Source organism: Malus domestica, chromosome 12 (genome assembly GCF_042453785.1).
Source record: "Malus domestica chromosome 12, GDT2T_hap1".
Taxonomy (NCBI): domain Eukaryota; kingdom Viridiplantae; phylum Streptophyta; class Magnoliopsida; order Rosales; family Rosaceae; genus Malus; species Malus domestica.
This window is the reverse complement of record NC_091672.1, coordinates 2,187,108-2,209,994: the sequence shown is the minus strand read 5'-3', so window position 1 is coordinate 2,209,994 and position 22,887 is coordinate 2,187,108. Positions and strand designations below refer to the sequence as shown.

The window sequence follows — 22,887 nt, the reverse complement described above, 5'->3', positions numbered from 1 at the left end:
TCTGCACATGATGGCTGCTAGCAACAGTCATCCATGCGCAAAAGTTTGTCATTTTAATACGGTTTTCTACTAGAAAGGCAGCGTCTAGGCTGAATCTTCATCCGACCAACCAAGTGAACCCCGAATAAAATCTCAGTTTAACGAAACACAAATCATTTGTCGAATTGCAATTCTTCCCCTTCGTTCCTTCAGTGGAAGAAGCTACCATTTGGTCGCTAAAGGTATTCGAGCCTGGGTGGCCGAATAGCTCACCGAAATTATAAAAACATTTTGATGACTTCTGCCGAAAATCTACAATCATTCGTTCCTTCAGTGTTTGCCGAACGAGTGTGACTACATTCATTACAGAAAGGACACTCTGCTTCCATTTTCTACAGAGAGAGAGAGAGAGAGAGAGAGAGAGAGAGAGATCACTAAAGCTTTTCGGCATCGGAAAACCAGAGAGCATGGCTTCGACCTCCGACGACGACTTCATCACCGTCGTATGCACAAACCCCAGTCCAATCCAACCAAACACCACCCCGGATAAAGAAGTTTTAATTTCTGTCGAGGATATCCTATCCTGGGATTTGCCAGCCATTCTCCGTCACCAAACAGTCAGAGTTCAAGCACATCGGAACAGGTGCTGCCTGGCTTCTCATTTTCTCACTCATTTTCCATTTGTTTCCCCAGAAAATTAAATGCGGCAAAATTAATTTTGATTTTGAGTTTGAATTCCATCTGTGCTTGCAGGCTCATCCAACACTCTTCGTACTTCCATGGACTCCTAAGCGGCAGCTTTAGGTAATCGATTTCCTTATTCCGAAAACTGAATCCGAGCTTAGAACTTTGACTGTAAATTTTGATTTTTGATTTTTAATTAAAAAGCTCTTTAATTGCTTGAATTTGATTGCTTCCGGTTAAAAAATTTGAACTTTTTTGTAGCGAATCGGGCCGGGAATGTATAGAAATTGAGTGGAACCTGGAAATATTTCTAAGCATTCTCAATTGTTTATATGACTCCCCATTGGGATTGGAAGTTACATCTGATAATTTCCTCCTTCTTTTTGAGGTAAATAAATTTAACTTTTTACTATGTGCTAGTTTTGATCCAATGGTGTTCTTATCTTTTATTCATTTGGTTATTTGTTTTGGCTTGATCTTAAAATTGTTCATACCATTCGACATTGTTGAAGAAAAACAGCATTTCATGACTTGAAGGTTGAATGTTTATTATTTCCACCTTTCAAATCACATCCAGTGTTTTGTGAAGTTAATATTATTCTTTTGAAAATACTGCGTTGCGTTTGCATTGCAGGGTGCACTCTATTTTGGAGTGGAGATGCTTCTCGTGAGATGTAAAACTTGGTTTTCTGAGGTAGTGTCGGCGGAGTTACAACCACAAATACAATTGGATGATTTGATTTCTATTTGGAGCTTCGGTGTAGAGCACGGTGAGAATGATTTGAACATGAAAATTTAATTTTTTGAAAAACTCATGTTCGAATTTAGCATTGTTATTGTTATGTTCTCCAGTCTAATGGATGAAATGGAATACATTGCAGCCCTTGATTTTCTTCCAGAATTGTGTGCGAGCTATCTTGCCAGAAATTTTGTATGTTCTCAACTTATATTGAACTTCTGTGCACAATCATTATGTTTTGAAAAGCGTTGTGCTATGCACACACACCCTTGTTAATGTTTGTCCATTGATCTTCTTCAATTCATACGATCTGACGTTCGAAAATTGAGAAGGTGTGTTAGAAGTAAAAAAGGGTGTGTGGATAGCACAACCCTTTGAAAATTCAATCATGCTTCAGTATTAACTCATAAATCTTTTTGGAAAGGACTTTTTACTGAAGTGGCTAGTGACGGGTTGTGGATTTATATTGACGTAATGACTGATGAGTAGAAAATTATGGTTAATTGTGAGGTAACATTTCAGTTGAATGATCTCTCTTTAGATTGGTTTGGTTTAGTCTTAATATTCATCGTACAGGGTCTAAAATAAAAGAGAGGGTTCTGTTTGAGATGGCTATGATATGAGGAGGATATAAGAGTTGAAGGAAGCCCAAAAGGGAGATGGGGAGAGACAAAGAGAATTAAATGATTACTGAAAACACCATGACGTTGATCTAATAGTCTCCTGTCATCCCGAGCATGTGTCACTTTATTGATGATGTGGTCATGAACTCACGGATATATGGCTACTATTGTTTAATCTGAAAAAGATGCTTTGGTATATTTCTTCACGATCAAGTCGTTGCTAATAGTTGAATGGGAGGAGATTGTTTTCACTTAAGTGGCATCAGATCCTAGTGATTCGTATGTTAACAGGCTTATGATTTCTGTGTTTTGTGCAATATTTGTTCACTGTGCCCAACCTATTCACTAATTGAAACTGACAGATTATGGTTTGGTTTTCCAGATGTGGGCCATGTGCATGAATTATTTTGTAGATATTCCTTACGACTTATTACTATCTTGTGTAAAGCACATGGATTTGACAGTCGACAGGTTAGTTATCCTTTGAATAGCCTAGCTTAATTTTCTGTTAGACATATTGGCACTCTGATATCTTACTCTTAGTTGTCTTTCACAGCGAGATGTATCTTTCCAATGCACTTTTAGTTTGGCTTGATGCTAACACAGAAAGGATGGATGGCTTGAGCAGAAATGAAGATGTCTGCACTGGCATTTTGAAAGAGGTACAGATCAACAATGTTTCATGTATATGTTGAGGACCAAAATGATATACAGCCTTGGAAGGTGACTTGTTTAACTAGGATCTACTACTGCTGCGAGTTATATCATAAGCAATTATCTTCAACCATGAATGCGACTCCATATCAGTTTTTGAAAAACATCAACATGCGAGGTACACTAAGCTTGACAGCCAATCCATAGCCTGCATAGTTTTAACTGGATAATAGGAAGGAAATGTTGCAACTTTCTGATGAAAGTCACCAAAGAGTGAGTTACCTAATAATCATAACAAATTGCCCCATCGAGCAACTTTTCAGTTTCATTTAAAGGCAGTTTAGCACTAATTGTTACTTGGATGAAACTTTTCCCAATATGCCTCATAATATAATGGGGACAATGCGGCATAATGTTATGTTCACAAGTTTGTGGAAATAGGTACGATAAGGGTAAACTATAGATCTAAAGACAAGAAGGGTAATTACCGCTCTATAATTAGAAATTATTGAACCATGTAGAGGGATTATTTACTTTGTGAGTTGTGACATGCCGTATTATAAAAGTTCATTACTTGTGCTACCAATTGATCCCTCGTATTCTTGAAAATAAATATGTAGGGGATTTTAGCAGTGTTATAATTGTCCTTGATGTAGTTAAGCGTAAATTTTACATCGTTTGTCTCTGTATATTTTCTGTATATTATTTTCTGAAGTTTATATGGTAAGTATAAAACTTAGTAAAATAGTGATTTAATTCTCCTTAGTCATTCAGTAGCATTAAATCTGAATTTTCTGAGTTTAGGTATTCATAAAGCAGAAACCTGAAATACTACCATTCAGTATTTATCTGCCAAAATCTTTAGTAAACTGCAATCTTTGTGTTAAATCATCTATTGGTTGCTGTTGAACAGATCCGTGTACGCCTTTTGCCATTGTGGTTTGCTGCAGGTATGCTTAATTTTTTGATGTTAGACAAAGGGCACCAATACATACTCATTTTTTTCCTATTCTTACACAAACTGATCGGGTTCTTTTTTCAGAGAAAAGAAGTTCTTGTCATTTTTCTAAGTTTGCTGATCAGAGCATTGATTCAATTTTCAGACTACTGAGAATTCCATCCACTAGCTCAATAGAAGCCTTGGCCGATGGTCACTTGCATGACTTACGTATTCGGCTGACAAAATTTTCTAAGGTATTCCTGTCACTAAGGACCTCAGAACTCCGTTTGGAAAAAGGTTTTATTTTGTTTTTTCAGTTGAGGGTTTATATCTTAGTGGGATAAGGCTTAGTTGTCGGTGTAGTTTGAGGGTTTATATGACTCAAGGTACATCATACATGCGATGAAAGAATAACATTTCAGTGTTTTCTCTATCCCATCATGTGCATATGCATCATATACATTCTTGAAGGCGGAGGGGGAAAGTAACAAATGGGAGGTTTTTTATTAGGAATTTTATTTTTTCCTTTTAGGAAGTTTTATGTCCGTTTCCAGTAGATGCTAATCTGTTTTTTTGGAAGTTATACAAGGGTCTATCAGATAAACTTTTCTTAAGGGTTAGAGTTACTGTTCATATGAAGACGGTAGTGCCAACTGCCAAGGTCTTTGCAAAGAGTAATTAAGGGAGGTTATATGGGTGCATCAAGAATCAAGATCCATCCCGTGATACAGAGACTAAGCAAATTTTGAAATTTATTAGGAAAAAGGATGGAGATATTTATGTGCATGCTGTCAAACTATTGATATCATAGATTCGTGGTGTATAGTTTCTTAGTATCTGAAACATCAAACATTTGGCGGACAGTTAATGTTCATTAGTATATAACTTAGTCTTTTTCTTTGTGCAGAAAGTAAATCTTTCAAGTTGCCCACAGATGACATCAGTCGTGCTACTTTTTTCTTTGCTTCCTTTTTCAAACAGTATGGAATACACTCTAAGGAGTATTGAACAGTCACCATTTAACCTTAAACATCTTGAACGAGAATCTTTTGCACTACTGAAGTCGTTGCCAACTTTGTCTTTTGAAGCGGTACAAGAGGTGGATATTTCCAAGTGTCCAAGGTTACATCTTGAAACTGCCATTGAATGCTTTTGCAAATCATTTCCATCTTTAAGAACACTGAAGGCAGCTTTTTTATTGAACTTCAAGATAAGCACTTTGCGCAAACTGGTGCTGAAATGCCCCATGGTCTGTGAAATTGACTTGACTATTGACACTACTCCAATTATATCATCACAAGTGTCTGTTGTATCCTCAAGTCCAGATATAACACCTCAAATATCAAATTCGCCCTTAAATTGTCGGGATATGACTTCTTTTTACTCTGGACTATCTCTTGCAAAACTCACATTGGAGGGCCGAAGCGATCTTTATGGTGAGATATTTTTCAATAGTTCCAGATTTTCTATTGATAAAGTCGTTAATGTTTCGTACCTCCAAAAGATAGTTTGGCATACTGATTTCATTGACAGTTGTCTTTGTTAAACTTGTGGACAAAGTTAGTGGAAAAATGCTTACCATTCTATTGCATATAAGACATGAGATCATCGTAAACCCCATAAAGTGGAAATTTTGGCCTTTCTGTGGCATGCTATTGATGAAAGCATATGTACACATTATTAATAATGTTGGGCCAGGGATTTTGAAATGTTCTACTCTGACATTTGAATGCTGCAATGGTGGAAATATTGGATTTCTTTTTTGAAGTATTTTTCCTTGTAATTTAATTAGCCCAGGAAAGGTTCAATATTGTGAATGCGCAGTTGCACACATGAATCCCATAATGCATGATACTTGTTTTTCCTTTTTATTGGTGGCGCCTGATTTTGCATCATTGTTCACCCCACTAACATTTCCTTTCAACGTTTATGCCAGATTCAGATCTTCAGTACATCTCCAGATTCTGTGTCTGCTTGCAATACCTAAACCTCAAAGGGTGTATTTCATTAACTGATGTTGGCATAGCAAGTGTTCTAGGCAGATGTATTAAGCTGCACTCCGTTTTAGTATGTGACACCTCCTTCGGGATTAATTCAGTTTTAGCTCTTTGTTCTAGCTCTTCCAATCATATTGCTGTCCAACAAATTGAAAACGAGCAATTGGATTCCTTGGCACATAATCTTCAAACACTTCACATGGGAAGCTGCAAATGTGAGTGTCAATTCCCTTGTTACTTTTGCTTTGGGAGTTTATAATTTGAACTTTGAAGACTTATGTCCATCAACATCCTCATTCTCTACAAGCAGAAACTCTAGGGATTTCATTTTTATTTTTTATTATTTTCATTTTTGAGAATTGAGATACTTGGTATAAGGCACCATTTGTCCATATAGTTCACAGAAAGTGTAGTGTATAGCTTCTCTGTCTTTGACCAGTGCTTCCATATACAAGAAATTAAAAAATAAAACCCGAGAGAAGTAACAATTTCTAACTGGGAAGTCTTTGAGAATTGCTTGACTAAGATTTAGCTTAACTGTACTTGCTATTGGGTACTTGAGGTTAGTAGTAAGGCCTTTCCTTGTCTTTCTGATATATGTCGGTCCTATAATCTGTTATTATATGAAATTCTTTCGCAGCATTGACCGGTTAACACAATTTCTGTCATTTCTTATATTTACTGATGATTTGAGATGATCTAGGACCTAAAACGTTTTGAAATGATGGCTGTAACAAATCCAACCAGTTCAGATGAGCTGCGTTAATTTCATTTCCGGGTCTAGATTACGTAAAAATGGACCAAGGAAATGCCTAAAGTTCACTGGATGACACGTATGATGTATGGTCAATCGTTTTTGTTTCTCAGGTGTTGATGAAGCATCTCTTGTAAAGCTTATGTCTCAAATGCAAAAGCTGAAGACTCTTTGCTTAAGTGATACTTACCTTTCTGATGGTGCTCTATATAGTTTCAGAAGTTCTTCCTTGGAGATGCTTGATGTTTCTAATACTGTGGTGAGTCATCAAAGTTAGTGATTATACACACTAACATATGCATGTGATTGTGAGAAATAAGTTAGTTACATGGCTATACTCCCTTAGCGGGTAAGTTAATCCTGCAACTACATCCTAGTATGCTCCTAAGGTTCCTATGCATCTATGAAGTCAATTGGCCTTGCACATAAACCCTTGTGAGTATTAACATAGACAACACACTGTTTCTTGCATAAATCTGGTTTATATAATTGGGGAATCAATGGAAGGAAGCTGATGTAAAACTCTTTGAAAAGTTCAACTTGGTAATGGATATAAGACATCAGGTAAAACCCATCTGTGTTCCTATTATCATGGATGTAACCATGGTAATTATGTGCTTGTAAATTTCAGGTTTCAAAAGCTGCTTTAGCTCATCTCATCAGTGGAAATCCAGGTGTAAAGTGTTTGAAAGCGAGAGGATGCAGGAATTTGTCTCAACAGGAAAGTGAGGCTCAGAAGCGAGCATTTTCTTCCTCCTACTCTTGCAGAGAACTGCATAATGAAATAGGAAGAACTTGCGTACTGGAAGAAATTGCACTTGGATGGGGATTTTCTTACTCCTCTTTGAAAGCTCTGAAACCCGCAGTCACATCACTGAGGAAAATAACTGTGGGCTTAGGTGGATCATTAGGTGAAGATGGACTGAGAAAACTACCAACTATTTCTCCTATGCTAGAGTCAATTATTCTTTATTTTCAGGTAACTTGTTTGTGGATTTTGAGACAATTGTAGACAATACCTGAAACATCCCTTGTGGCTCATGCCGTTATACATGCATTAGCTGTAACATCATCAATACTAAAAGTACTCAGGGACAATTAGTTTTAAATATTGAATTTTGCGAGAGACACTTCCCCTATTTGTGTGGTTAGTTCACCTATCAGATAAATTCTTATTGATCAGATCAGCATGAGTTAACTGATGTCTCCTTAGGTATATATTCATGCAGTTTTGGTGATATTAGTTTTGGCGAAAGACACACTTCTTTTTCTTCTTCTTTCGGTTTCAAAATATATGTTTCTCTTGCATCAAAACCTACATTTGAATAGGAAATATACAGTTATTGTTTGTTTGTACGATGATTTTGATACTTTTACAGGTAATATCTGATGGTGCCATTTTGAGCATTATGGAAAATCTGAAGAACTTGGTAGTTTTTGCTTTGTGTCACTGTCTTGGTGATATATCTATTTTAAGCTTTAAGTTTTCCATGCCAAACCTGAGGACGTTGAAACTTGAGCGGGTGACCCCTTGGATAACCAACAATGATTTGGTTATTCTTACTCAAAGCTGTACAAATCTGGTTGAGCTTTCGCTGCTAGGGTGTACGCTTCTGAATTCAGGTTAGGAGCTATTTGTTTCAAAGGGTATCATTTGAGCTTGCCTTGTATTGACACAGCATGTAGACATTTCCTTAGTCATATCTAATTCATGATTCGATTTCCCAATAACAAGCGCTTCAGTGGGTAACCTGTTCTTGGTTTCTTTCTATTCCATTACAGGAATATCCTTTTGTTGTGTTATCTGTGTGTGAGTGTACCTCTAAAGCAAATTGAAAACAGTAGCTACTCTTTTTGGGGTAATTGATATGCCACTTTAACTTTCTGTTCTCTCTTGTTTGCAGAGTCTCAGCGGATAATTTCGCATGGATGGCCAGGCTTGGTTTCAGTCCATCTTGAGGTTTTTGCCGTTTTCAAGTTCTTCTTGTTTTCTAGCCATGATACTTATATATGTGTCAATGACTGGTTCACTTGACACATAATTATCAGTTCGATCTGTGATTTTAAAATTCTGTTCTTCTTGTGTTTTTGGAGGTCCCCTGCACTACTTTTACCGTATTTGTCAGTGCGCCATGTATGTTGACAAATGTGATCGATTTTGATGTTTAGGAGTGTGGACAAGTGACAGCGAAGGGGGTTTCTTCTCTTTTTAGATGTAAAGCTCTTGAAGATCTCTTGCTGCGTCATAATGTGAGATTTGAGCAACTGTTTCTTTTCATCTTGCATTCTCATCTGATAAATATTATTGTGCCGCTACTACATACACTGCAACTGGAACATCGTATACCTTCCAATAATACTATCACTGTCTGTTTATACAGGGCCCTGGGATACAGAAAAGCTTTATTTTCGACGCTGCTTCTAAGGTAATACCTCAGTTCTTGTATTCAATCAGAGGAATCAAGTTTAACGGTTAATAAGTTAATACAATCGTGTGTCTTTTGTGTTGATTTCAGTTTCCAATGCTTAGGAGAGTATCGTTAGACTTGTGTGATGCCAGTGAAGGTGATTTTGACATTCCGAATGTAAGTTAATCTCTCTCTCTCTCTCTCACGCACGCACGAGCGCATGACCTTTTTCACTCAAAGTGTTAGTGTTTCCTTCAAAACAACCTAAAGGGATCTGTGTTGTTTGTTGTAGTATGCAGATAGGTATTTCTTAAGTACTGTCAAGATTGCAAGATGCAAGACCGAGAAATGTGGCCGGAACGTTGCGTTTCTCGAGGCTCGGAGGAGGCTGGTGCACAAAGAAACACTTGTACTGGTATGGAACAGCAGCACCGCCACTAGAACGGTGGTGAAAGAAAGACTCTAATTAACAACAGTGACGAACAATCCGTCGTCCTTTTTTTTTTCTTACACTTTCGGAATATTGAACCCACAATCGAGTAATCTTGGGTTAAGATATATTTTGACCCCATTAGTGAGTAATTTTTTAAACGAAGAGATAAAGTGTTCGATGAAATGCCTCTCTGACGTTTTTCATCACTCCCCACATTATGACAAATATTTAGCTCCGCCACTCTGTAGCTATGTTTGAAACTCTAACCTCAAGAGTAGGGTCGAACACGATCCTACGGTTGAAGTTAGAAGTGTGCACGCAGGTGAACTAGAATTACTTTTTACAATCATATGTTTGAGTTATATATGATGGACTCGTAGAGGAAATGATTTCCGCACTCCCTCTTTATCCTCTTGTACTTTCCCTCTAGTTTCTAGTTACATGCTTGGATAAATCAACGATGAATCAAGAACTGAAAATCATTTCCCCCTACATAACTCGACCTCAAATGTCTGTACAGATTTGTAATAATCCTACACATCATTGCGGATGTTGAATGTCGTTTAGGATATCTGCAATTTCATTTCTAGTCAAGAGGCAAAATAATTTATCGTCAACGACAGGGAAAACAAAATACTCGAGGTGTGAGGTATCCATCGAGTTCGATATATTCATGTGACTATTTAGTATGATATTATTCACTTACAACACATTTTTGTTTTTTTTTATTAAAACTCCAAATTTTAAAGCCATTTTTATTAATTTTCCTTAAAATTTACATAAAAAATGTCCTAGCAAATTACATATTGACTCAAAAGTGAACAATCACTTAATAAATATGATTTACAACAAATTTTCATTTTTTGGGGTTTTTTTTTTGTTTTTGAAAACTTGCCGAATGAGTTTTAAAAAAAAAAAAAAAAAATATCGAAAAGTGACGTGAAAACGAACGGTATCAAACGGTCGTTGTGGAATAAAAATCAGGTTTCAAAAGTGGTAGGACGAAAACAATCGCCGGCGGCTGGCGCACAAGAGTCGGATTAGGATTCAACACCAAACTCCTTTGAACGCTGGGAATCTGGGATACTGGGTTTTTCTCTCTGCCGCCGCCACGAGCACAGGTTGTCGCTGCCATTACCTACCTCCACTCTGACCTCTCACCCGCCGTCGCCGCCATCCATTGGTAGAGGTTGATGGGTGTGATTGATATATACAACGTTTCCTCGCTCCGATTAACCACCACCCGCAGACCCAGCTGTGGAATTGAAGGAAATAGTAGGAGGAGGGTGGTGGCTATGGCGTCCACAATCCCTGTGCAGCAGAAAGAAGTCAACGACGGTCAACAGCGTTTGACTGGCGACTCGTTCATTCGACCCCATTTGAGGAACTTGTCTCCTTATCAGCCCATTTTACCATTCGAGGTAATTTCATGTCCAAAAGATTTGATTTTTATTGCTCTAGTTGGTATGAAGTCAGTTTATCACTACTTTTCTAAATTTCTTTTTGTTTATGTGGATTTAGTCGGCTGTATAATGCATTTCAATGAGCAGGTTGATAATTTATTGTCTGTGAGTGTGAATCGATATTTTCATCCTAGCATCGCGAATGTATGATGAATATGGTTCTAGTGTTGGCAAAATCGAGCTGGAGTAGCGTGTTTTTATGAACCTTGAGTTTATACCATCTTGATTCATCTTAATTGTTATTTGAACTTTTAAAGATTAGGTCTTTGCCCGGGATGAGATTGTCCAGGTGAGGATGATGAGGTCTTTCCCCGGGATGAGAATGTCCGGGTGAGGATGATGATCATTCTGTTAAAGAAATTGTTTATCTATGCTTTCTTTTTGTTTCTTGTGATTTTGGTTGCTGTGTATTCTTCATTGTAACGGTTTTTTTTAGGTTGAATTTGATATCTCTTAGTTGGTTGGTGGTACTCGATTATGTTCAATCCGTTCCATTGTTTGTTAACTTTTTCTGTTAGTAAATTTCTGTCCAGAGTCCAAACCATTAAATAAGCTTCTTTTGCTACAGGTTTTGTCAACCAGACTTGGAAGGAAGCCTGAGGACATCGTCAAGTTAGATGCAAATGAAAACCCTTATGGTCCTCCTCCGGAGGTAAGTCATACGTGCCACCTCACTTGGTTTCGTAGCAAAATAAATTTTGATACTACATATGGTTTTATAGAGTTATTTAGTTTTAAGCGCCATCATTCCAAGCTTTTTATACCGCTTTATGTTCTTACTGAAATTTTATGTTATTTGTAGGTTATTGAAGCTTTGGGTGCATTGAAATTCCCATATATTTATCCTGATCCTGAAAGCCGTCGATTACGTGCTGCCCTGGCAAAGGATTCGGGCCTTGAATCTGATTATATTCTTGTCGGGTGTGGTGCTGATGAGCTCATTGATTTGATTATGAGGTCAGAACTGATTATTATGTTTGTATAAGATTCTAACAATGCTATCCTTTATGATTATTTTTGTTACTTTTGTCTATCACTCCCTGATCTTCTATTTCATTTGTCTGTTATTAAAATATTGCTGAAGATGTGTGCTTGATCCTGGTGACAAGATTGTTGATTGTCCACCAACGTTCACAATGTATGAATTTGATGCTGCAGTAAACGCAGCTTCTGTCATTAAAGGTAAAGTTAACTTCCTGCTTAATTTTCCATGGAAAATATAATTTTAGAATATTTCAAGAAAGTTTATCCTTGCATATATGTGAAACTGTTAGTTATCTGCCCTCTCCCCAAATACAAAAGACCTCAGCTCATATACTTCGATGTACATTATGTGTGCATAATCCTACGTGTTTCGGTGGAACTGTGCAGTGCCAAGGAAGTCGGATTTTAGCTTGGATGTAGAAGTCATTTCAGATGTTGTTTTACAGGAAAAACCAAAGTGCATATTTCTAACTTCTCCCAACAATCCAGATGGGAGGTAACTGAAAATTGTCTCTTTCTGTACATATGCCTGATATTCGGAATTGCATCTTCAGTTATGAAAACTTTGATACAATTGTTCCTGATTCTTATATTCTTTATCACAATGAACAGTCATATATGCTTTAGATTTGAGATGGTTTATTCCGACTTAATGACCCCACATACTGTCTTATCATGAGATAAGATGTATGGTTTCTATAATCTGAGTGTCACTCTAAGATTTTGTATTTTCATGTTCTACTTATTTGATGACAGTATAATCAGTGATGAGATTCTCTTGAAAATTCTTGAGCTTCCTATATTGGTGGTGCTGGATGAAGCATATATTGAGTTTTCAGGACTCAAATCGAAGATGCAATGGGTGAAAAAGCATGAGAATTTAATTGTTCTGCGAACATTTAGCAAACGAGCTGGTATTCTTTGTTTTGTTTTGAGAAGTCATTACTTGTGAACATTGCTTTATATAATTCTGTTATGGTACTATTGAATAATGAAATCTTCTGCTTTTGTACTATTGGCACTTCTAATGATTTCCAGTAACAAGATTTTCGATATACAAACTTTGGTTCTCTTTTGTTTGTCAATTTAAACTTTCTAGTTTCAACCTTTTATGTAAAATGGTTTGGTTCTTTGGCGATGCGCAATGGTGCAGGCTTAGCTGGACTCCGTGTAGGATATGGAGCATTTCCGCTGAGCATAATTGAATACCTGTGGAGAGCTAAGCAACCATATAATGTGTCTGTTACTGCTGAAGTTTCTGCTTGTGCAGCATTGCAGAATCCGACCTATCTTGAGGTTAGGATTCTTCAGATTTCTCCCCATGCTTCCTGTGACTCTTAACAATTGAAGTGTATTTCTAATATCGGTTACAACATATACCAGACGGTGAAAGAAGCTTTGCTACAAGAGAGGGAGAGGCTTTTCAACCTTCTAAAGGAGCTGCCGTTTCTCAACCCGTATCCAAGCTATTCCAATTTCATTCTTTGTGAGGTTTCATCGGGAATGGATGCTAAGAAGCTGAAGGTATTTTTCATCTTTTCCTCCTCAATACAGCGTTATGTCATCCAATTTACGCAATCCACCAATTCATAATTTTCGACCTGCTATTCAACACTACAACAACAACAACAACAAAGCCTTTTCTCACTAAGTGGGGTCGGCTAACCTGCTATTCAACACTGAAAATTAAATAACATACATGCGTAGATTCATCCCTGTATTTCTTTCGAGCATTCCTTAGCGAGCGAGGTTTCAATTTTGATTGATACAGGAGGACCTAGCGAAAATGGGCGTGATGATTCGTCACTACAACAACAAAGAGCTGAAGGGTTACGTTCGCGTATCTGTTGGGAAGCCGGAACACACAGATGCATTGATGGATTGCCTCAGACGCTTGTCGTCTTAATGCAGCACCTTGAACCAATTTCTCCGTCTCTTTCTTTTATCAGCAGTTAGTGAATGATTGGAGTTTTATGGGACTCATTTTCCTTGTCAATTTATTGCTGAAAAGCCAAAGATTCCGGCGATAGCTGTCGTTAAAAAGCAGGAAAATTATATGTTTAATTTAGACAGACTTCGGAAGTTTCCATTATTCGGGATTGAAACAAAATATATATATATATATATATATATATATATTATATAGAGTCACTCTAAAATTTTTGATTTTGGAGGACATAGACTCCTAAATTAGTAGACAACTTATACAAAATCAATATTGTTCTTCGTTGAAGGTCTCAATAGTATAATTAAGCAATTTTAGTAATTATGAAACTAAACTCACATACTGTCAAGTTCCTCTTCCATTCAATTCCTTTCTCATCATCCGGTTGAACTTTAGATTTTGGGTAGAGTTATACACACATTTTTACATCTTACACAGCCCATTTTAATTTTTGTACTTATGAATTTTTTAATTCATTCTATCAAACAACGGAATATTGAAAGTGGTGCGAGGTTAGCACCCCGCAAATTTTTTTTTATTCTTTGGCTTTTTAAAAATGTTGGATCACGATCACTTAATAATACAGTTTAGTGGTATTTCTCTTTACTTGTAAATAAGAGGTCTTAGATTCGACTCTTGTCAAAGCGAATTTAAACCATATTATTGCTAGCCTATTATAAGGCTAAACCCACTCCCTTCCCTATACGGTAGATAATATTGTTTGTTAAAAAAAAATAAAAAGGGCCACGAACGACATGTCGTCTCTAACGGTGTCGTGTCTTCACACTTTTTCTGTTTTGAAGCAAAACAAATCTTTTTTATATTCGTTGTTGGAAACTCGTAGTAAAAAGGAGCACGCAGATATAAATTTCCAAATCCCTAAACCCCCTTTCCGCTCTGCTCGGCCTCGCTTCCCGCCACCGCCACCGCCACCACTACCACAGCCTTCTCTTCTCTTTGTCAGGTAACCAACGTAAATGTTTCTATATCTAGTTTTTTCAGCGATGTGTATTTTTGAATTTGCAATTTTTCTCTTTTAGGTTGTTCGAATTGCTAAAATATCTTAATGCGAAATAAATCGTTGATTAATTAAAGAGTGAAACTTTTGCTTGTTAGTGTGCGATTCGGAGAAATTTTTTAACCCTTTTGTTTTTCCCTTATTTATAGTTTTTTGGGATTTTGGGTTTTGCAGTTTAATCGTTGTATGCACGATATGTAGATTTTTACAGGATGCTCTTTCTTTTTACCATGAAATTTATTCCTTAGTAGGTCGAAAATTCATCGTACGATTCTGATGAATTTTGGGTTTTTGGTTTTAATCGTTGATTATGGCTTTGGAATTTCCAGACTAGTAATTGGTTATGTGTTGCGACGGATGACAGGTATAAAATGCCCAAGGTAAAGACTAACAGAGTCAAATACCCAGAAGGTTGGGAACTAATTGAGCCTACGCTTCGCGAACTGCAAGCTAAGATGAGAGAAGGTATGAAATGTTCCATGTTTTTATTACTTTGTTCAGCCTGGAAGGATTCTGATGTGTATTCGTTTTTAACTTTTTGGCAGCTGAGAATGATACTCATGATGGTAAGAGAAAATGTGAGACCTTGTGGCCTATTTTCAAAATAGCACATCAAAAGAGCCGCTACATTTTCGACCTTTACCACCGGAGAAAAGAAATTTCCAAGGAGTTATATGAGTTTTGTCTGGACCAAGGCTATGCTGATCGCAATCTAATTGCAAAATGGAAAAAGGTTTGTCTCGGATCTCTTCTATCTCGATTTGAAACAAGTGTTTTATTTATATTTATTTGGAGTTGATTGCATGATATATCGCACTTTGAATTGGAGATTAGTTATTAATCATGAAAAACCAGTAAATAAGATTAACAGAATAACCATGAATATATAATATAAGAAAATTGGAGTAATCATAGACATGGGACACGGGTAGTTATGACATTGAGTTGTCGACTGTGATGACAAAGATCAACGGACTAATACAACATTGCTTGAACTCACAGTTTGAAATTCTCCTGCTACATGTATTGGCAATTTGGCATTGCATCTTCAGCTATATGAGTACGTTGAAGGAACTTCTGTACTATAGTTGCAGCTCGAAACTGTTGGATAACAGTCAACTTTATTTAGGATAATGAAAGGAAAATATTGCATACTCATGTAGCTTGTGTCTTTTTATCTAAACTCTATTTATCTAACATGTGATGACATATGGTTTGTGTTTGAAATGCAGCCTGGTTACGAACGGCTCTGCTGTTTAAGATGCATGCAGCCCCGGGACCATAACTTTGCCACCACGTGTGTTTGCCGAGTTCCTAAGCATCTGAGGGAGGAGAAGGTTATCGAGTGTGTGCATTGCGGCTGTAGGGGCTGTGCCAGCGGAGATTGAATAGTGGTCGGGTCTGTTCTTCAAAATGTAATTCTAATGATGCTTGAACCAGGTTATCCTCGGTACCATGAATTGTGGGGAATTTGTAACATGTAGCTGATCGTAATCTTCCTGTATCTTGCTATGGATGAGTTTAAAGTGTTCCTAACCGGTTTGTTGTTTCGGAAACTTTGCTCTTGATGAATGATTATGAATTCCGATTGCACATGGATCGTGTTTTCTTTTGATAAGATTGACGATTACTTAAATGTGCTGTAAGAAACTTCTCCAAACATACATCGGAGCAAATCTCCAACAGAGAGATTCAAATTTAGATGTAAAATCACGTTTAAATATGGTTTTTGCTTCCGAGGGAGATGTAAATTTAAGTTTTTGCCTACCTCCTCTTGAACTCGTTCTTTATTCTTGGATGCGCAAGGAGGATAGGCTCCTTCAGCAGTGATCTTTCATGGATATATTTTCAGATTGTGAGCAACCGATAGAGGGTTAGAGGGCTGGATTTGTGGTCGAGGATTTAACACCCAAGGATCGTATTAGTGTATACTGTAACACCGGTTCAAAGTATAACTTAATCGAAAGGCCCATAAGCATCGCTAAGGGAGATCGCAATTGAGTAGCAAAGTTCTCAAATGTGAGGATCTTGAATAGAAAACCCATTGCTAGTAATGGCATTGTTGAGAGTTCCTTTCTCTAAAAGGTTTGAGCCAATAGCAATTAGAGACTGGATGAAAGTCCCAAGTTGTGTGTTGGAACGCTAGGCGTGTTGATGCTGGCTCTAATACCAAACTAACACACTCCGAGCCATAATATCTACCTGGACATCTGAACCGAATTGTGTTGGTTGTCACCCGGAAGGTGACGAAGCCATAAAGTGATGGTGATGTGGAAAGTGCTACTAATTTAAGCCTAAAGTAACTAATTCTATAACGCATAGAAAGAAAAGAGTAGTCTCATATGTAAACAATAATTATTTATTACCTAAGTTACCTACTTTGACTGAAGAACAGTCAGCTACTTCCACTAAATCCTTGTATTCCCTCCAGTCTTGCATCACAAGTTATTTTAACTTCTAATCAAAGGATTGTGTCATGAGTGAGATACTGACTTGCTTTTGATTCGTTTCTTGTGTTGCAAGTAAAGGACTTGGTATATATTTTTGAGTTGGTTTCAGTGTTCAAATTTTGTAAAAAGAAAGGCCCATAGTTAAAAGTCACATACTATTTTTAGCCTGAACAAGTATCCACAAAGAAATTGGCTTCACTATAAACATGATTCCAGGTATGGTAGAGAAGGAAGTTACAAGCCATTAGATGTCTTCAATGATAGCTCAAAGCCAAAGTAAGAGAAAAGAAATCATCAATCAGTGGTATAAGACTCTGTTGTTGTTGTTGTTGTTGTTGGAGCTAACAAAAAGAGACTTGGGAAGAGACCTTAAAAAAAGACATGGAGTTTGGAGCTAATGGAAGATTTAGTGCAAAACCGAGCGCAGTGACATTCCAAGATTTATACAACCGGCCCCATTTAGTAAATAAGATTTTGTTGTTACTGTAGCACGTACTACACACATGCATGGATGCCAATTATACAAGTATATATTGGAATCAAGTATATATTTTATTGGCTCTTGAAGCCAATGGTCCTTTAGATTGCCATCCTCATTTTGGTCTCTGAGTTTGTCCACTGTAAATCATTATGATCTTTCCGTGAAAAATATGTCAATATGCTAACCCATACTATGAATTATTTTAAGGACAAAATCGGACTAGTTTAGTTTTTTTTTTTTTTTTGAATAAAACGATATTATCTACACTAAGGGGTGATGGAGTAGTTAAGTCTCACAATGGGCTAGTAATAATATGGTTTAAATTCGCATTTAGCGAGAATCGAATCTAAAATCTCTCACTTTCAAATGAAGAGGAATACCAATAGATTATAATACTGAAGTTTTATTATTTCTTTCTTTCTTTCTCGTAACAAGCATTTAGAATACTTTCAGTACTATTGAAACCCTAAGCAAATATTTCAGATGGATCATGCTAGACATTCGAATTGCTTGATAATATGGGGAGTTAGTTTTTATATGAATTGAACCAAAAAAGGAATTAGTTTTTAAGACACGCCCGACCCTGATATTTTCCGAACACTAGGGTAGGCACGTGCTAGCCGACACCTGAAGGTGACGAAGCCATATTAGAATGCATGAAAACTGAAAATATGAATAAGGTAATAGAAATTTAAATAAAATGAATATGCAAATGAGGAACGTGTTCAAAGCATAAAATTAATCTAGAACACTAACAGAAATAATATAAAATTGAATGAACAGAGAGATGGGTCGTACATCGAGAGGACTCGAAGATGCCGATGTGGAAGTGTCTTGACGTCAGGATCGTATGCCTCAAATCTAAATCTTGAGGCGGTGCAAAACAAACATGGGCGGACCAAGTTGATATATATACATAATAAAACAATTATTCAACATACTAACCCTAAAAGTTTAGTGAAAACTCAATAACATAATATGTAATGGGTTTTCCGAAAACCCTAGCATGCCATAAAACCTTAGGAAAACTAATGAAAAGGGCTTGAAAACTTTGAGTTTTAATGATAAGGACAAAATAAAGGGTAAAGTGAATAGTACCAGGATTGACTTTTTAGTGTAAAAATGTGGTTTTTCGTTAAAGTGAACAGTACCGGGTGCTTTTCGTTAAAGTTCCCTAAAACCTTTCATAAAACATATCTCGTATATAGTGGGCTAACTATGGTATCCAGTAACAATATCTCCTGGCCCAATGCTAGCTCCATGTCTATGTGCCCGTAACCAAAGATTATTTCTCCCAGCCCAATGTCAGCTCCATATTACATCCCAGTCCGACTCGCTGTAGCACGATATTGTCCGCTTTGGGCTCCGGCCATGCCCTCATGGTTTTGTTTCTAGGAATTCACACGAGAACTTCCCAAGGAGGTCACCCATCCTAGGAATGCTTTTACCCGAACTTGCTTAACTTCGAAGTTCTGATGGAATCCAAAACCAGTGAGGTCCCAAAAGGCCTCGTGCTATATAGAGGTGGGTATGTACATATAAGGCACATCACCCCTCTCTGTTGGTCGATGTGGGATGTTACACTTCATGTCTCTCGGCTCGAAGCCAGAGATTGTTTCTCTCGGCCCGCAGCCAACAACCATAATCCTCGCCTGTGGCAGTATAGTGACCACTAGATAAGCACAAAACCATTAAACATAGACTTTCCAAACATAGGTGTGTGTATATATATATCTCAAAAATATCTTCATAGTATAAAGTCATCCATCATCTATACTACAAAGAACATGAGTTCGATACAATATGGTAATTCAAAATATTCTCAGTAAGCATAATATCTCATAAAATGTTTCATAAAACATAATCATTAAATCATGATTTTCATGTATGTATTTCTACTATTAAAACATGTATTTTAGAAGGGGTCCACTCACATGTACTTCACCGCCGAAGAACCATGCAAACTAGCGAAGACGGAAACACCACAAATAATTGCCCATAAGCACATAAAGGATCCAATTAATAAAACTATACTATAACAATTGAATTTGGGAAAACGGAAATCAAAAACGGATTCAGGACGATGAATTACCCTAAGAAGGGTCATGGGTAAATTTTGAAAAAGTCAACACTAAGAATATTCCAGGAATATTCTAGAGAATATGCCCTGACAGAATATTCTAGAGAATATTTCATCTGGGTTAGGCTGGTGGGTTTGGGCCGAAGGGTCCTAGGCCCAAATGCCTGGTTTTAACGGGTTAAGGGTTTGGGTTCAACGGGCTGGGTGGGCTTGGTTAAACTAGGGTTTTGGGCTTGAAAGCCTGATTATTTAATTAGGTCATTTAGTTTAAAAGGCTAAGGATTAGGCAGCCCAAATGGGCTGGGTAAAAAGGGTTTTGGGTCTAAGGTTTGTGGGTCACCGGACCCAAGGAAGAAGAAGGCTGGAAATCGGCTGGAGAATTCTTGAGCTCCAACGGAGCTCGAAACTTAGTCAAAACAAATGAACTAAAATACCAAAATGAAGCCCGTGAAGCAAGGAGTCGAAATACACCTTCCTCATGGCCAGTCGTGGTCAGAATATGATCGAAAAACGTCTACAAGTCCTGACACCTAGTCAGAAAACTGGGAATATAGTCCTCCGAGGTGTTTCTTCGTATTTTGACGTCCAAACACAACAATGTGGTCAGAAAAGAACTATAGGGACCAAAAGAGAAGCATTTGGAGTGTTTTGAGGCTTACCCAAATCGGAAAAGTTACAAAATCATTTAAAGTTGCGTCGGGGAACTTTGTTCTCGTAGGAGTTCGGAGTTAGAGTTTCACGGTTTGGTTTTTCCTACGTAATAGGGCTCGGGTTCGAGCTCGTGAGGTCTAAAGGGTGAAATGGGTGGTTTATGAGGTGGTGCTTTCCCCCATGGCACCCTTCGGTGCTTGCCGAGAGAGAAGGGAGAGAAGTGAGAGTGAGACTCACGGAAGGGAAGTAAGAGAAAGAGAAGGGAGTGCGCCGAGGACAAACTCCAAAGGTGGGCCCCTTGGGCACACCTATTAAGGCCCTCAAAAACAATATTTTAAAGGGAGTTTTAACGAAAAACCCACGGTACTGTTTACTTTAACGAAAAACCACATTTTTACACTAAAAAGTCAAACATAGTACTATTCACTTTACCATTTTTTTTATAAAAATGGGGATTAGTTGTGGGGTCCACATTACATTGAACTTTAACGATCCGAACCGTCTATTTTTCAAGTTGCACCTCATAGATCATCCTTACAAAATATTAGCCAAATCGGAAATGTTTAAGACATCTAATTGGGTTCAAAGAAATGAACGAATACTTTGTTATGTAAGAAACAATGAAATTTTATCTTAATAATTAAATAGGCAAATGGTTTCGGATTAAATTGAATTTTTGCAAGAATGATCTATGAATCGAGACTTACAAAATAGACGGTTCGGATCGTTGAAGTTCGATGTGAAGTGAGCCCCACACCTAGTCCCCATTTTTTGAAAAAAATGGGGATCCCTTTGCATAAAGGGCCTGTTATTTTGTCCTTATAATTAAAACTCAAAGTTTTCAAGCCATTTTTATTAGTTTTATTTATTTTAAACTAATATCCAAACCCAACATGAAATTACAACGTTACCCTTTCGTTCTGTTAAAATCCGGGACGGGATGTTACATTTTATATGGTAAAAAGAAATGGGTAAATTACATAGTAGCCCATCAGGTTTGAGGTCTATTGCAATCTTATACAACATTTTTAAAACATTTCACTTTCATACCTCAAGTACTATTTTATTTCAATTTCATACAACCGTTAGATTTTCCATCAATGGATCTGTTAAATGTTGACGTGACTGCCACATATATGACGCGTGGCTGCCAAATGTTTACCACGTGGCAAATAAAATAATTTTTTAATTAAAAAAAAAAAACATATCTGCCACTTTTTGTTTTCTCTTTCTTCTTCTTTTGGGTTCGGACCTTTTTTTTTTTTTTTTCTTCTTCTTCTTCTCCCTCGTCCTCCTCTTTCTTCTTCTCTTCTTCTTCTTCCTCCTTCTTCTTCTGGGTTCGGTCCCTTTTTTTTTTTCTTCTTCTTCTTCCTCCTTTTTCTGGGTTCGGTCCCTTTTTTTAATTTTTTTTTTCTTCTTCTTCTTCTTCTTCCTTCTCCTCCTCCTCCTATTTCTTCTTCTTCCTCCTTCTTCTGGGTTCAGACCCCTTTTTTTTTTTTTTTTTTCTTCTTCTTCTTCTTCTTTCTCCTCCCTCCTCTTTCTTCTTCTCTTCTTTTTCTTCCTCCTCCTTCTGGGTTCGGTCCCTCTCTTTTTTTTTCTTTTTTTTTCTTCTTCTTCTTCTTCTTCCTCATCCTCCTCCTCTTTCTTTTTCTCTTCTTCCTCATTTTTCTGGGTTCGGTCCCTTTTTTTTTTCTTTTTCTTCTTCTTCTTCTTCTTCTTCTTCTTCCTCCTCCTCCTCCTCTTTCTTCTTCTTCCTCCTTCTTCTGGGTTCGGACCCCTTTCTTTTTTCTTCTTCTTCTTCTTCTTTCTCCTCCCTCCTCTTTCTTCTTCTCTTCTTCTTCTGGGTTCGGTCCCTTTCTTTTTTTTTTCTTCTTCCAATTTCAAGTTTTTAAAAAAAAAATTAAAAAATTATTTTATTTGCCATGTGGCAGACATTTGGCAGCCACATGTCATATATGTGGCAGTCACGTCAGCATTTAACAGATCCATGGATGGAAAATCTAACGGTTGTATGAAATTGAAATAAAATAGTACTTGAGGTATGAAAGTGAAATGTTTTAAAGATGTTGTATAAGATTGCAATAGACCTCAAACCTGATGGGCTACTATGTAATTTACCCAAAAAAAATTGTTATAAAGTGACGTTATATTCATACAATATAATAATATATTGTCAAGTGGTAGCAAACTGGTGGAAGGGTAGTAATAAAGCTGAATTTATGAAAAACGAAGGGTCGTTGGCAACCATAAGATTCGGAATCATGGCATGATGTAATTGTCAAATTCTACTCACTACTTCATGAACTGCATTTTCTTTATTGTAAAAAGTAGCAGATAACAAATATAAATTATAAAAGTTTTAGGACGGGTCTGGACTTATCATGACCTCTATGTGGCTTTGCTATTGATAAAATGAGAGTTTACATATCAAAACCCTAATGAAAAGCGTCTCTATACTAAATTGTCTTGCATAATTTTAATTTGAATAGGCTTTTTATTCAAAATGGTCCCTGAGATTTGCATCATTCATAAGTTTGGTCCCTGAGATTTAAAATCAATAGAAGTAGTCCCTGAGATTGTCCACTATCAATGATTTTGGTCATT

General features: G+C 37.1%; 3 protein-coding genes across 5 annotated transcripts; all 3 read left to right on the top strand.

Moving 5' to 3' along the window:
• The first annotated feature begins 94 nt into the window (after positions 1-94).
• LOC114820097 (BTB/POZ domain-containing protein FBL11) lies at positions 95-9,451 on the top strand. Of its 3 annotated transcripts, none has more exons than XM_070809733.1 (19): positions 95-622; positions 733-783; positions 925-1,051; positions 1,298-1,433; positions 1,545-1,594; positions 2,408-2,496; positions 2,582-2,687; positions 3,593-3,629; positions 3,722-3,873; positions 4,527-5,055; positions 5,556-5,831; positions 6,484-6,629; positions 7,002-7,349; positions 7,750-7,993; positions 8,275-8,330; positions 8,540-8,620; positions 8,752-8,796; positions 8,887-8,955; positions 9,078-9,451. In XM_070809733.1, exons 1-19 carry the CDS (start codon positions 447-449, stop codon positions 9,090-9,092), a joined length of 2,733 nt encoding a protein of 910 aa, XP_070665834.1. In that variant the 5' UTR covers positions 95-446; the 3' UTR covers positions 9,093-9,451. The 3 variants fall into 3 exon arrangements, with proteins under 3 accessions (XP_070665834.1, XP_028946170.2, XP_028946172.2); XM_029090337.2 differs by having other exon boundaries at positions 297-622; positions 9,071-9,451; XM_029090339.2 differs by lacking the exons at positions 95-622; positions 733-783; positions 925-1,051; positions 1,298-1,433; positions 1,545-1,594 and adding an exon at positions 2,201-2,304 and having other exon boundaries at positions 9,071-9,451.
• A 636-nt stretch (positions 9,452-10,087) lies between these two features.
• LOC103416043 (histidinol-phosphate aminotransferase, chloroplastic-like) lies at positions 10,088-13,768 on the top strand. Its single transcript, XM_008354312.3, has 9 exons — positions 10,088-10,632; positions 11,243-11,326; positions 11,477-11,631; positions 11,759-11,856; positions 12,046-12,154; positions 12,415-12,572; positions 12,812-12,954; positions 13,042-13,182; positions 13,430-13,768. Exons 1-9 carry the CDS (start codon positions 10,405-10,407, stop codon positions 13,562-13,564), a joined length of 1,251 nt encoding a protein of 416 aa, XP_008352534.3. The 5' UTR covers positions 10,088-10,404; the 3' UTR covers positions 13,565-13,768.
• Positions 13,769-14,081: 313 nt separating this feature from the next.
• LOC103414858 (protein BUD31 homolog 1) lies at positions 14,082-16,216 on the top strand. Its single transcript, XM_070809790.1, has 4 exons — positions 14,082-14,567; positions 14,986-15,086; positions 15,167-15,354; positions 15,854-16,216. The coding sequence occupies exons 1-4, from the start codon at positions 14,359-14,361 to the stop codon at positions 16,007-16,009; spliced, it is 654 nt and encodes a 217-aa protein (XP_070665891.1). The 5' UTR covers positions 14,082-14,358; the 3' UTR covers positions 16,010-16,216.
• Positions 16,217-22,887: the final 6,671 nt, after the last annotated feature.